Source organism: Gymnoscopelus microlampas (assembly GCF_963454915.1).
Source record: "Gymnoscopelus microlampas genome assembly, chromosome: 17".
In the NCBI taxonomy this organism is placed as follows: Eukaryota; Metazoa; Chordata; class Actinopteri; order Myctophiformes; family Myctophidae; genus Gymnoscopelus; species Gymnoscopelus microlampas.
This window is the reverse complement of record NC_139954.1, coordinates 11,283,327-11,296,493: the sequence shown is the minus strand read 5'-3', so window position 1 is coordinate 11,296,493 and position 13,167 is coordinate 11,283,327. Positions and strand designations below refer to the sequence as shown.

Sequence of the window (13,167 nt, the reverse complement as noted above, 5' to 3'; positions counted from 1 at the left end):
GATAATTGTAGTTATAAGCACTAACAAAGACTCAATAGATAATGATTTATAAATCATTTTATGACTAAGGTCAAGTATCATAATTGCTGGTCACTCACAGGATCATTTGTATTAATTACACCTTTTCAAAACGTATCATTTGAAGTCATTTCCATATTATATGAAAAGAATGATATTGTTTATGGACTAGTATGTAAGTATCAGTAGGCGTCCCTTATCTGTTGCCTTACCTTTCAATATCCTCTGTTGAGAGCTGATGAAAACGGGACAGTGGTCAACTCCAGTTAGCTGAGCAGCAGCAGCAGCAGCAGCAGTGGACTCAGCCTTCCTGTGGTGCAGAGAGAGACAGTGACCCCTGAGCCTCTCCCTCCTTCTTTAAAGGAGAGACCACCCCATCGTAGCCCCCCAAACCCAGTGGTGGAAAGTACTGTAAGTTAAGCTGTGTTTTCACTACAATGCCTATATATCACCAGGTAAAGAATTTGCATATAACTTGCTGTCATGGCAGTGGGAGATTCCTTTTCACATGCCCTCCTTGACAGTAAAAGTGATGGAAATGCCTGGTAAGCATGCCTGGTTAGAGACCGTTTTGCCTAACTTGCTGGAATCCTTTTCCTCATGTCCTCCTTGGCAGTAAAAGTGCTGGTAATGCCTGGTAAGCGACCTTTTATTTGTAGCGGCTGATAGTATTTATACTTATTATTAAAAGGTATTTATACCTTTATACTCAGGCTTAGCCTGGTAAACCCCCCTCCCTCCGGAAATCTCATTTGCATTTGATTTCAGGAAGCAGGATAATAAAATGTAACTTTTACAAGCCATATGAAGGTGCATCAGTTGTCATGAGATTAGATATTAGTGCCTCTCTTAAGCCTAATATATACTTTGGCATATGATGTGTAAAACTGTTACTTTTAACGATTCAAACACAGCAAAAGTAGATCTACAAACTCAAAGCGCTTGTGGCTCTGCAACTTTTGATGCTTTTGTGTGACACTGTAGTATGATCAAGTGTGCCGTTAATTTACGAAAAAACTAAAAATTAGAACATGGAGATAAGGTTTCTGCCTGACAGCAACGATAAATTAAGCTTCAGCTATCATTTATCACCTGTCCTATAGTAATCAAAGTGTTATTCTATCTGTGTCAAAACTAAGAAAAGATCTGTAGCAATTATTTTGGTGAAAAACTCCTGTGCCAGGTCCGTTGGGAGGTGACTGTTTTTGTCTCAGCTCCATGTAATAATGGAAAGGTTCTAAGCCCTCTTTGTTAGGAACGTTGGTATAAAGACTTATCACATCCATGTCACAAGTCATTATATCCCTGACCCCTGACCCCTGGCCCGCCCCATCCCGCATCGCAAAACACGCAAATGTGTCCATGTGACAGAGCCAGAACCAGCCTACAATGCATTGAATACACACACCCCACACAACAGCTGTCTTGTCTATTTGCTTGTAGGAAACCTTATAGGATACACATGTATAATAATTTGGAATGGGATGTACTGTAGCTCTGAGATCCTCTGAAGAATTACATCTCCATACAACTTCTCTCTTAGGAATGATTTTTATTTGAAAGAAAAGCTAGTACAACTTACAAACAGTATTTCATAATATATAGCTTTTTATGAATTCAGTTCCCATTAGCACTGCAAAATCCTCATCCTCAATGTATCCAATTATAACTGTGTACAAATATAACCATATGCATTTGCATATAAACCAACAGAGGGCGTGGTTTGACAAACACAGGTGAAAGTGATAGAAGTAGGCTACTATACTGAAGTAGAGAGATCACAGAATCCACTCCATATCATATGGACTGCCTTCTGGGGCCTCTTCATACGAGTTTCTTGCCCTTATTTTTTTCCAGCTGAGGGAAACAAAACAAAACATACTTTAATCACTTAAGCCCTATTGTATACTTTCTTTTGCTATTTTAGCTATTTTTGAATCCCCCCCCCCCCCACACACACAAGGTTTACCTGTTCTCGATAGAACGCATGTTTTTCTGCATTCGTCAAGTGTCTTAAAGCGATTGTCATTTCCGCCGCAGCCTCCATACCAGAACTGTGCACAGGCATTGGCCCGTTTGAGATAGTACCACTGGACAGTGTACTCGCGACAAGGACCTGGCTTCAAAGGCAGGTTACAGCCGGACACAGCAGGAGCTGACACTGATGGAGAAATATTGTGAGATACTTGATTTCAACCATCATTTCCAGTACTGTTATTCTTATTCATTGCTAGCATGCGCATTAAACATGTTGCTTCAAAGTTTCTAAGTATTATTAACCACTATATACCACTTAAAAAAATCGTGAAAAATCTTTTCACCTATAATGACATATGCCCAAAACCCAAACGCCCTTTGTTGTGGGGGAAACATTCGTCAGAAATTGCCTACATCTGCGCCATCTACATCTATGGAGAACTCCACTCGTATGGGTGCAAATGGAGTCTGTCTTGTAGGCCTAGCTGCTTCAATGCATTCACTGCTGTGCTGTTCTCTTCCTCAGAAGTCGAGTAAGTGTGGTGAGAACCCGATAGTGAGGCACTCCACTAACATTTGAAACCAAGGACTGGACCGCTAGCCTAGCTTAGGCTCTCATATAGGCTCTCATCTGGTTTTTCTAATAAGCTCCCCCAAACTCCAGCTTGACAGCACTATCCTGAATGTTTATTTTGTATTAACCATTTATTAACTCTGATATTCTGAAGCCTTCCATGAGTCACTTGAAGAACCAGTGGGAGAAGGATTTGTGGTTTGAGATGAATGATGACTTATGAAACCACGGGTTGCATCGTCTGCACTTATCTAGGGCTAAATTGGGGAAGATATTTCCATTTATTGATCCTATTCGTTTTCTAATGTAAATTAGAACCAGCCACCTTATTTTATACATTTTTGTCCTGTCATAAATTGGCCGATTTTGACTTTTGTTCTATTATGGCTTTGTTTGGTTCGAAGAAGAGATTTGGTGTGGAAGGCAACAAGAGCAGCCCAAGTACAGTTGCAACTCAGATAAAGGGTTCGTAGAGAATAGAGGGTTTCATGTGGTTGAATCAAGCCACTGCTTACCTTCAGGCAGGGGAGGAATCACCTCGGGCAGAACCTGAGTAGAGGTAGATGAGGATGATGAGGTTTCTCCATGTCTACGGCTGTGGCTATGGATTAGGCCATCATATTCATCTCGGGGCCGAACCTGATCATAGGTAGATGACGAGGTATCTCCGTGCCCATGGATGTGGTGAAGGATGCGGGGAGCATGTTCATCTGGACAGAGTTTAATGAGGAGTTCGGACTCCAGTGCTGGAAAACATATTAAAAGAAAATTGATTACTTAATGTCAGCCAATTCATAAATAAATTCATGTAAGAGATTGTATCACAAAGCCGCTTATCATATATAGCCACTTTGTGCAACAACATATATTTATTCAACACACAACTGAACATTACAGAACATAATCACCTGATAAAAGATTGAAGTCTTCAATATGGTGAATATGTTCTTCGTCTGGGTCAGAGGCAATGAGCCTGAGCTCTTCCTTTAAGTCATTAATGTTAGGGTGAGAGGAATTGAAAACCCCCACGACGTGCACGTCAATTTCGACGTCAAGATGAGCCTCCATCACGGCGTCCTCAAGCTTAACGGGGTCGTGCTCTCGATCCGTCTGTCCATCTGTGAGGACGATGGCTACTTTCCTGACTCCATCCCGAGCGCTGGAGAAAGTTTGCCAAGTGGCCGTGCTGATGGCGGTGCCAGTGTAAGTGCCCTCACCCAAAAAGTCCAACGCCTTGATATGATCGATGATCTTTTGCTTGGTCATGTACTCATCCAAGTTGAACCCTTTAACATCCTGGCTGTAGAGAACCAGTCCTATCCTGGTGGCAGTGGGTCCAATCGTGAAGCGTTTCACTAAATCTGTGACAAACTCCTGGATCATTTTAAAGTTGTCCTTGCCAACGCTCTCTGAGCTGTCGATGACAAACACAAGCTCCATCTTCTCGCTGCATGTAATGGAACATCCTGAAAATAGAGGAAAGCATCTTTGGGGTTTATTTATAAACAGAAAGCCAAACTTTCACAGACACTTCTTATTTTTCATTGCTTTTTGTCATTGCAGCATGAATTAAATCTTACCACATATTTCTCTGATCAACTTGAGGATGACTTCTCTCTAGAAGAAGTCAAAGTGTGCAAAGTATGGGTTATATCAATACCAATCCAAAGAATGTGTGTGTTCCTACATTATTAGTGCAGTTGAACTTACTGTGAGGCCTGGGTCTCCTTTTACTCCTTGTATGCCCTGGGATTGAAAAAAAAAGAAGAAAAAATCTCATTACCTGGTTCTGTCTCTCATTATTCAAATAATTAATAATCTATAATTCAAATAATTTACCAAAAATCAATTGATTTCACTAATTAACTGATGACTCAATCCTTTACATTATAGATGTTTGATTAGTTATAATAACGTATGAATAATCTTAATTTTGCAGTGGGGCCAGAGCCTGTATTATGATGGGATGTAGTTAGAACGTCATCTGAACCAGTGGTTCTCAAATATTTTTTATGTCAGGAACCCCCACCTTGATACATATTAGGCTGTGTCCTCCATTTGAAAATATGTTTTGGGGACCCCCATAGCAGAAGATGTTTGTTAGATTAGATTTGAAACTCTATACTGTACTGCAGGTGAGGAGATAACAGGGCAGAGTGAAACCTGTGATCTGAATATTCATTTTTAGACATTCTCTCAGGGCTATAACTTCTAGCCAGTGAAATACAGTAGCCTAATAGTGAAATTAAACAGTTCCTCGTTTTGCTGAGGGCCCCCTGGGATCACCTGGACCCCACCCTGAGAACCACTGATCTTAACCACTTAAGCCTCCAGGTTTAACGTGGTTAATTGAAAAGATGGGTTCACACATGATGAAAAAGCTCCTTTACCGAATACTCGTTTTAATTCCAGGATAGAAAGATGGTGCTCTGACCTCTGGCCGTCATCAGACTGTCACAGGAATATTCAGTAAAGGAAACTTTCTATTGTGTGTGACCCCACCTTTTCAATCAATATACTCATTTAAAAAATAGCATACCGCGACACTTGTGAGATTGTACAGTAGATGTTCTATGTTTTTGATATTTCTGAAAATGTTTGGGAAAAGAAATTCAGAAAAATTCAGAACATATTTTTTAAATCCCACCTATAATTACATGCCCAAAATAGGGACTCCAGGTGTAAAATGGTTAATAAACATGTCTCTCTATGATACCAAGAAACATTGAAATTCTGTAGCTACAACTTGATATAACTTGTTCACCTGGTTTACCGGTACTGTATGTGTACACTAGGGTTAGTAATTAATTGTAAACCTGCTGGCTGACAACAGAATTAAACAACATACTTCCAAATGGTATAATGACATGTTAATAAAATGAAGAGCAGGTGTAATCTACGTACAGGTCCACCATCGAGTCCAGGATCGCCCAAGTCTCCCTTTACGCCATTTGGGCCCTTCAGGCCCTGTACGCCACGGTCCCCCTGTAATCAGAGGTTTGCAGTCAGACAGTCAAGGTAATAAGGTGGCAGGAAAAAACAGTGGTGAAAAGCAACTAAGTTAATTTACTCAAGTAGCATTTAAGTACTGGTACTGTACAGTAAGTATATTTTGATGCCAATACTTTTCTACTTTTCTTTTACTTTTAACAGAGTATCGCTACTTTTTTTGTATTGCAAATTTTATTTTAGTAAAGAATCAGAGTACTTCCACCACTGGTAAAACTAGACCAAAAATATATTTAGCTCCCTTACCTTAGCACCTGGTAATCCCTCTCCCGTGGGCCCCATGGGTCCAGTCACACCCCGAGACCCTGGCTCACCCTGAAATTACAATCCAGGTGTTATTGTGTTTTATGGACCCAGCAGTAGATCATTACCATATCATGCTTCTTATAATATCACTCATCCAAAAATCATTAGAACTCTAAGGCGGTGTGGTGTCCACCAAGCCGTTTTCCCCAGCTGAAAACGCAAGGCGCTCTCCTAAAAATGCTTCCAAACCCCCATAGTTGAAAAATATTTCAACTCTGGGCGACCAGATATATGTGCCAGATGTGAACACGCAGCGCAGAATAGATGTCCATGCAGCGCCTCATCACGCTGCTAGCGTTTCAAGCTTAGCGTAAATACGTGCTGCTCCCGTTGAAAACTATTCAAAACATACACTGCGCTCAGGAAAAACACCTCTTGGTGGACAGTGGACACACAGCCCCCTAAGAGACTAATGCCTGCAAATATAAGATATATGTACATGTGAAATAGTCTTGCACCAGTTCACTTACATTTGGACCTTGAAGACCCAAGCCTGTAGGTCCCATTGGACCTAGGTGCCCTGGACTTCCAACTTTGCCCTGAAAGTAAATTATATCAGATTATATCAACTGTTGGTTGATATCAGTAAAGTTGTGGGTTGATGATACACTAATCATGTCACATGGTAATGCATTTTTCTTACTGGTGGTCCTTCCAATCGCTCCCCAGGTGGGCCAACTTCTCCTGGATATCCCCTGAAGCCAATGTCTCCCTGGAAGAGATACACTGTAAGAATACTGTACATATACTGCATAGTATGGCAATCGTGCATGTCTATATTATGTACACACTAACCTTGGGGCCGGGGATTCCTACACCTGCAGGGCCCTGTTCACCTTTTAAGCCTGGTAAACCAGGAGGACCCTAGAAAAGGTGCATGAAAAGTCAACTTACTCGACCATTCATTTCCCCAACTTTGAGTTCAAGTGTAATTTGTTGGGAATTGTTCATACGAACCACAGGGCCAGGTAAGCCGGTACCCGCCGGACCAAATAGACCTGGTAAACCAGGATAACCACGATGGCCCTGGTAAAACAGTATTCATTGGTAAAGCACACAGTAACATCTGGAGGGTTAATTGCGCTTGACTTTTACACTCGACAAGTGAAATTAACAAAGATGTTGCTGAGTACTATTTATATAATTATCTATCAAAATGTTAACAAACAAAAACTAAATTATAACAGAAGTATTGTTTTCCAAAATGGCAATGCTAACCTTTGGACCGGGAGGCCCGCGGTCTGTTTGCCCAGGAGGCCCAGGTGGACCAGCAGGACCTACGTCACCCTAAAATAAAGAAGATAATATAGGAATTCACTTCAATGGAGCATTGCATCACATTCCCTCCGATAGTATTTCTGATTGTAGGCTTTTTTTTTTACCGTAAGCAGAGGTCTCACAATGCATCTGTGAGCTTGTAGATCTGCTATTTTCAAATGGCCGAAATGTATACAGGGCTGAAGTGGTTAATGTATGTTTTGTAATAATAATCAAAGTCTACAAAGTAGTAACTAAAGTTTTCAAATAATTGTAGTGGAATAAAAGTACAACATTTGTCTCAGGGTTAGGGAGTTATGTAGTGGAGTAGAAGTAAAAGTACTGAACATTTGAAATACTCAGTTAAGTAAAAAATACCTCAGAATTAAGTACAGTACTTGAGTAAATGTAATTAGTTACTTTACACCACTGGACCTGTGTGAAGACAGACAGTGATAACTGATGTGTATTTGTTACCTTGGGTCCAAGTATGGCTGGTCCACGCAGCCCGGGCCTGCCTATCAGGCCTGGTGTGCCATGCTCTCCCTGGAAGACAATAGTTGGCAAGAAACATAACGTTTAAATCAGACATTTGTTTTATTCAAACCGAACATTTTATCAAAACCAACCATCTACCGCACAACCAAGGGGCAATAGGCTCTATGCACAACAGCCATATTGGGAAGAAAGTGGGCCTCTTCCTTACTTCTTTCATAGGTGTAACCAATGATACTAATGAAGGCTCTGTTCCATTCTGGTCAAACGGAGTCAGGGTGCTGATATTGTGCAACACTCTCAGAGTTATGGGGGTCATTGAAATTATAAAGTTTGAGAACCACTGTGCTACACTCAGTGATGCTATGCTCATTTGAGAAGTGGTTGCTCTCTATTTTAATGACGTGACGCGCACGTCGCTTAACACCTACAGTACAGGTCACACAATGGGCAATTGATATGCATATAGGCTAATTCCTATGTTAATGTACCTGGCGTGAGTCGGGAGCCTTTGTAAACTTTGATGAAGTGTGAATTTAAAGTAGTTTTAAATCTATGCGTGTGCCTGCACGTCCCCCTGGCCAAATAAGTGGTTGCTCGGCGTGCAACCCTGTCCACTGAGCATTGCACCCCTGGCTACACTAAATGGAACAGAGGCGTATCATTGGTAAGACTGTGAAGGAAGTAAGGAGGAGGCCCAATTACTTTCCAATATGGCTGCTGTGCATAGGGCCTATCCCCCCTCTTGGCCGAGGGAGATATTAGGCCCACCTTCGGGCAGGCTCTGCTACTCATGCACTGTACGTCTGTAGGTTCTGATTTCAGAACCTACAGAATAGTTATACAGTAAAATCCAGATTTTTGGGTCTATTTGTAACATTCTGGATTTTACAATATAGAGCTACTATAGTAAATATTGCAATTATTTGACTTGAATTGAACTAATGTGACATGCTGTACAGTAACATCTGTGCAATACTTTATTTACCGTACAGAATCAATGAACAGCAGTGGATATACAGTATGAATTAAGAAAGCATGTGAACAAATAAGAGTATTACTATGACTCTTGTACATTTGACAATCACTTCAAAGTAAAAAAAAAATAGTCTTTGGTCTCAATGCAGGTTTCTCAGCTCACCTTTGCTCCTGGGGGTCCGCTGATTCCGGGAGGTCCATGAGACCCACGCAAGCCTCTCTGACCCTGGTCACCCTGGGATGGATTAGAGCACATCATTTTTCAATACTAGCATGTGATCTCCACAGTGATAGGAGTTCAACACGATGGCCGTGAGTATAAAACACACCTTCTCTCCTTGAGTGCCAATGCCAGGTGCTCCCTCAGGACCTCGTGAGCCAGGTAGGCCAATCTCACCCTGATGAAGAGAACCTTTCTGTCGTTAGCGTCTTTAACACTTTCCATGGATTCACAACAATTCCAGCCGTAGCTTCAATTTTTAATCTACTCTAAGCGAATAGACTGTGAACTATCTAGTTGATACCATTTGGTAATAAATTTAGCTTGGACCCGTCAAGGACTGCTAGGGTGTCAAGTGGTTTAAATGATCAATAATTACAGTTCAATAACATGCTATACTCTATGATTCTGAAATGGGCATTCTGCATAATGTGTACTTTTACTTTTATATTTTGTTATAAGTACTGTATATTTTGATGCTCATACTTTTGTACTTTGACTTACAGTACGTAAGATTTTGAATACAGGCCTTCTACTGGTAACAAAGTATTTTTGTGTTGTGGTATTGCTGAAAAACATCGGAGCACTTCTTCCACCACTGACCTTCTGTCCCGGAGACCCCTCTTCTCCTGGAGAACCTGGCAGGCCATCCACACCAGCTGCCCCAACCTTACCCTGACACAGTGACATGCGCGTGTGCATTAAAGGAATATCATAGGAACATCCTACATCTCCATATACCGTATAGAGACCACAGTAATTGGATTATTATGTTAGCGGTCCTACTATACCTTTGGGCCGGGTTCACCGATGCCCCTCTCCCCCGGAGGACCTTGTTCTCCATGTAAACCTTGGTCTCCCTGGAAATAGAGACAACTTGATGATGTTGCACGCCACCAACATTATTTTGATATGTTATGCCAATATGTTTGTACTTTTACTCAAGTAAAACTTTTTTTTTAACATGTAACAAGAGTATTTTTATGTAGCGGTATTGCTACTTTTACTCAAGTAAACAAAATTGGAGGACCACCACTGCAGGTTTCTTAACTTACAGGGAGGCCAGGTTGTCCAATCCCTGGCGGTCCATGAGGACCATCACTGCCCTTTAACCCCTCATCACCCTGTAGATAAAAAATGATTTAGTGAAGGGCAAACAAAACTAGCCTGGCGTAGCTAGACTAGATTCGTCTGGTCCCAGGCTAAAACAAAACATGATATAATAGATATCAAAATATAATAAAATCATATAAGAGTGAATTTAATTCTACGAATGTTGCATTCGTACATTTGTAAATTAAACCAGGACCGTCATTTGGAGAGGGCAATTGCCACCCCCCAAAGTGTTCACATTTAACCTCTAATTCAGTTCTGTTATACATATTTCTCAACCTCTGAACGATTTTGCACATTAATTTGATTTTAGATCAGTGCTGACTGATTGCATCTCAATCCACGTTATAGACACGTGTCTGCAACCATACATTCATTAACCACTTTAAACCAGGCATTACAGGCAATCACTTTTCCAAAAATGAAACTTTTTAATTTTAGCCAATCTACAAGCTCACAATTTGTTGTAAGCTTGTAGATCGTCAATTTATTTTAAGTAGAGGTTAAGTGGTCACTTTTTTGCCAACCTCTATTTTATTTTTGCATTAAACTGACCTTCTCTCCCTGTAAGCCCACTCCTGGAGGGCCAATTGGTCCTGGAGAACCTAGAGGTCCGATTTTACCCTGGAGGTAACACATAAGAGAATCAATATTAAAGATGAATACTGATTCCAAAAAAAAACTTACTGTAAGATAGTAGTTGAAGAGAATTTACCTGTGGTCCTCGCAGGCAGAGTCCAGTGTCACCTTTAAATCCAGGTGGGCCACGGTAGCCCTGGTCACCCTACCATCACAAACACACATACAGATTACATATACTACATAGAGGCAAGAATCCCCTTCTACAAAGCTACTCTCTCGTTCATATTTCACACATAAGAGACCAAAGAGGTCTCTTATGGTCTGGTTCATGCAGACTACACTGTTGGCAGCTAAACTGTTAGACTCTAACAGATGTTTAGCTGCCAACATTGTGGTCTGCATGCATTTTCCGGGTTCTGCTTTTACAAATAAAAAGTATTGTGTAGATGTCTTTCCCATTGTCAACCTTGACCACAATTCCTGAACTGAAGTGCAAGAAATCATAGCAATAAATCATAATAATAAATCATAGGATGTTACGGCATTTATGTTACGTTACTGTCTTCTTCTAGCAGCATGAATGGTTAACACTTGAGTGAGCAAGTACAAAATTGGGGGGTCCTTGAAATGAAAAATGTTTGAGAACCACGGATCTAGCTGAACAGCAGACCACTCTCAACTGCACAAACACCAATACCCCAGGATCACTGGATATGTACTGTAATCTTATGTTAAGTTTCCGTTTCATTATATCATGTACGTAGCATTAGGACACATTAGTTAGCCTTTGAGGGGACATACAGACATACATACTATACAGTAAATACATACAAACAATAGCAGCCTTTAAAAGCATTAACACAGGAGTATTCCACTGTTGGCAGAGATCATGTTTCTTTTGTTTTGGTTCTTTCACTCATGACAGATGCAGGGTTGGATGATAATATCCAATTACCAAGACCGATACTGCAATACAAGTTTTGTCCAGTAGGGGTTACCTTACACCACGTTATACAGTAACTGTGATTCTGGGTGCAGATGCAGTCTTCTAATAAACAATGATTTATTAGGCCTACTGATGCACTTCATTAGATTTCATCACCACAAAAGGCTTTTTCTCTTTTTTGTAAAATATATTTGTATTTCAATATTAAAAAATAAAATATTGTCCAAAACCGATATATTATTTTTACCGATATTGCATTTTTAAGGCAGATATTGCCTATACAGATATGATGACCGGTTAATTGCGAATCCCTAATGCATAATCATACCTTTGGTCCGGGGAACCCCTCGCCTTTGGGTCCTTTTACCCCTTGGAACCCTTGTGGCCCTCGAGTCCCCTGTGAGAGAAGATATTCAGTACTCTTACTTAATTTGTACAGTAAGTATTTTGATGCCAATATGTTTGTATTTTTGCTCAAGTAAAATTTGTAATGCAGGCATTTTACATGGCTGTAACAAGAGTATTTCTATATAGTGGTATTGCTACTTTTACTCAAGTAAACAAAATCAGAGTACCATCACTGCAGGTTTCTTAACTTACAGGGAGGCCATGTTGTCCAATCCCTGGAGGTCCATGACGACCATTACTGCCCTTTAACCCCTCGTCACCCTGTAGATAAAACATGATTTAGTGAAGGGCAAACAAAACATAATATAATAGATATCAAAATATAATAAAATCCAGAGTGTGAATTTTACTACAAATGTTACATTCAGTTACAAATAGATAAATTAACATTGAGAAACTTTTTGTGAACCTGGTACAAAACTATATTTTGCAAAATGGCGAACATTTACAAGAACTGATAAAGAGAACTTACCTTTGATCCAGGTAGGCCATGTCCAATGTCACCTTTAAATCCACGTGGGCCTGGGTAGCCCAGTTCACCCTGCGATAACAAACATACATACAGTAGGCTACATTACATACAACATCACTGTGTGTGTGTGTGTGTGTGTGTGTGTGTGTGTGTGTGTGTGTGTGTGTGTGTGTGTGTGTGTGTGTGCGTGTGTGTGTGTGTGCGTGCGTGCGTGCGTGCGTGCGTGCGTGCGTGCGTGCGTGCGTGCGTGCGTGCGTGCGTGCGTGCGTGCGTGCGTGCGTGTGTGCAATGTCCATATATGGAGTCCATTTACAAAATGCACCAACCTTCTCCCCCGGAAGGCCCTCTGGTCCGATGTCACCCTGCTGTCCTGGTGAACCCTGGGCAGGAAAAATACAGCTGTTATGGGGTCTGTGGCTTAATACATATGAAGCTGGGGGTGGACAGAGGCTTTACCACTGCACCACCCGGACATCCCGAAAATGTACATTTGTATCTTGCTCTAATATTTTGTGTTACTAATTCAATCTGCCCACAGTAATAATAAAAGTAAGGTTTTAACCGCTGCATCACTGACCTTCTGGCCTTTCATTCCGTTTGCGCCAACTGGACCCGGAGGACCCTGAATAGCATCACACAGGAAAGACAATAAATATCAAAACTTGAAAAATTATTAGGCAATAGATATATATGAATGGTCTTTATATACCTTGTCTCCATGGATGCCTTGGATCCCACATTTACCCCGTTCACCCTGAAATAGAAAATAGCATTAAAGCCAAAACTACATCCAACACTAATAACCACTTAAA

The 13,167-nt window shown here is 40.9% G+C and overlaps 1 protein-coding gene across 1 annotated transcript; it reads right to left on the bottom strand.

Annotated features, from left to right (window-relative positions):
- Positions 1 to 284: 284 nt before the first annotated feature.
- LOC311064278 (uncharacterized protein) lies at positions 285 to 12,947 on the bottom strand (the record flags this gene model as incomplete). The annotated part of the gene is made up of 22 exons (XM_084084112.1): positions 285 to 328; positions 1,988 to 2,179; positions 3,085 to 3,315; positions 3,478 to 4,035; positions 4,150 to 4,186; positions 4,280 to 4,315; positions 5,474 to 5,554; positions 5,825 to 5,893; positions 6,528 to 6,596; positions 6,680 to 6,748; positions 7,103 to 7,171; positions 7,619 to 7,687; positions 8,778 to 8,849; positions 8,944 to 9,012; positions 9,438 to 9,509; positions 9,626 to 9,694; positions 10,503 to 10,571; positions 10,663 to 10,731; positions 12,076 to 12,144; positions 12,356 to 12,424; positions 12,682 to 12,735; positions 12,933 to 12,947. 22 exons carry the CDS (start codon positions 12,945 to 12,947, stop codon positions 285 to 287), a joined length of 2,151 nt encoding a protein of 716 aa, XP_083940238.1.
- Between the last annotated feature and the right edge of the window lie 220 nt (positions 12,948 to 13,167).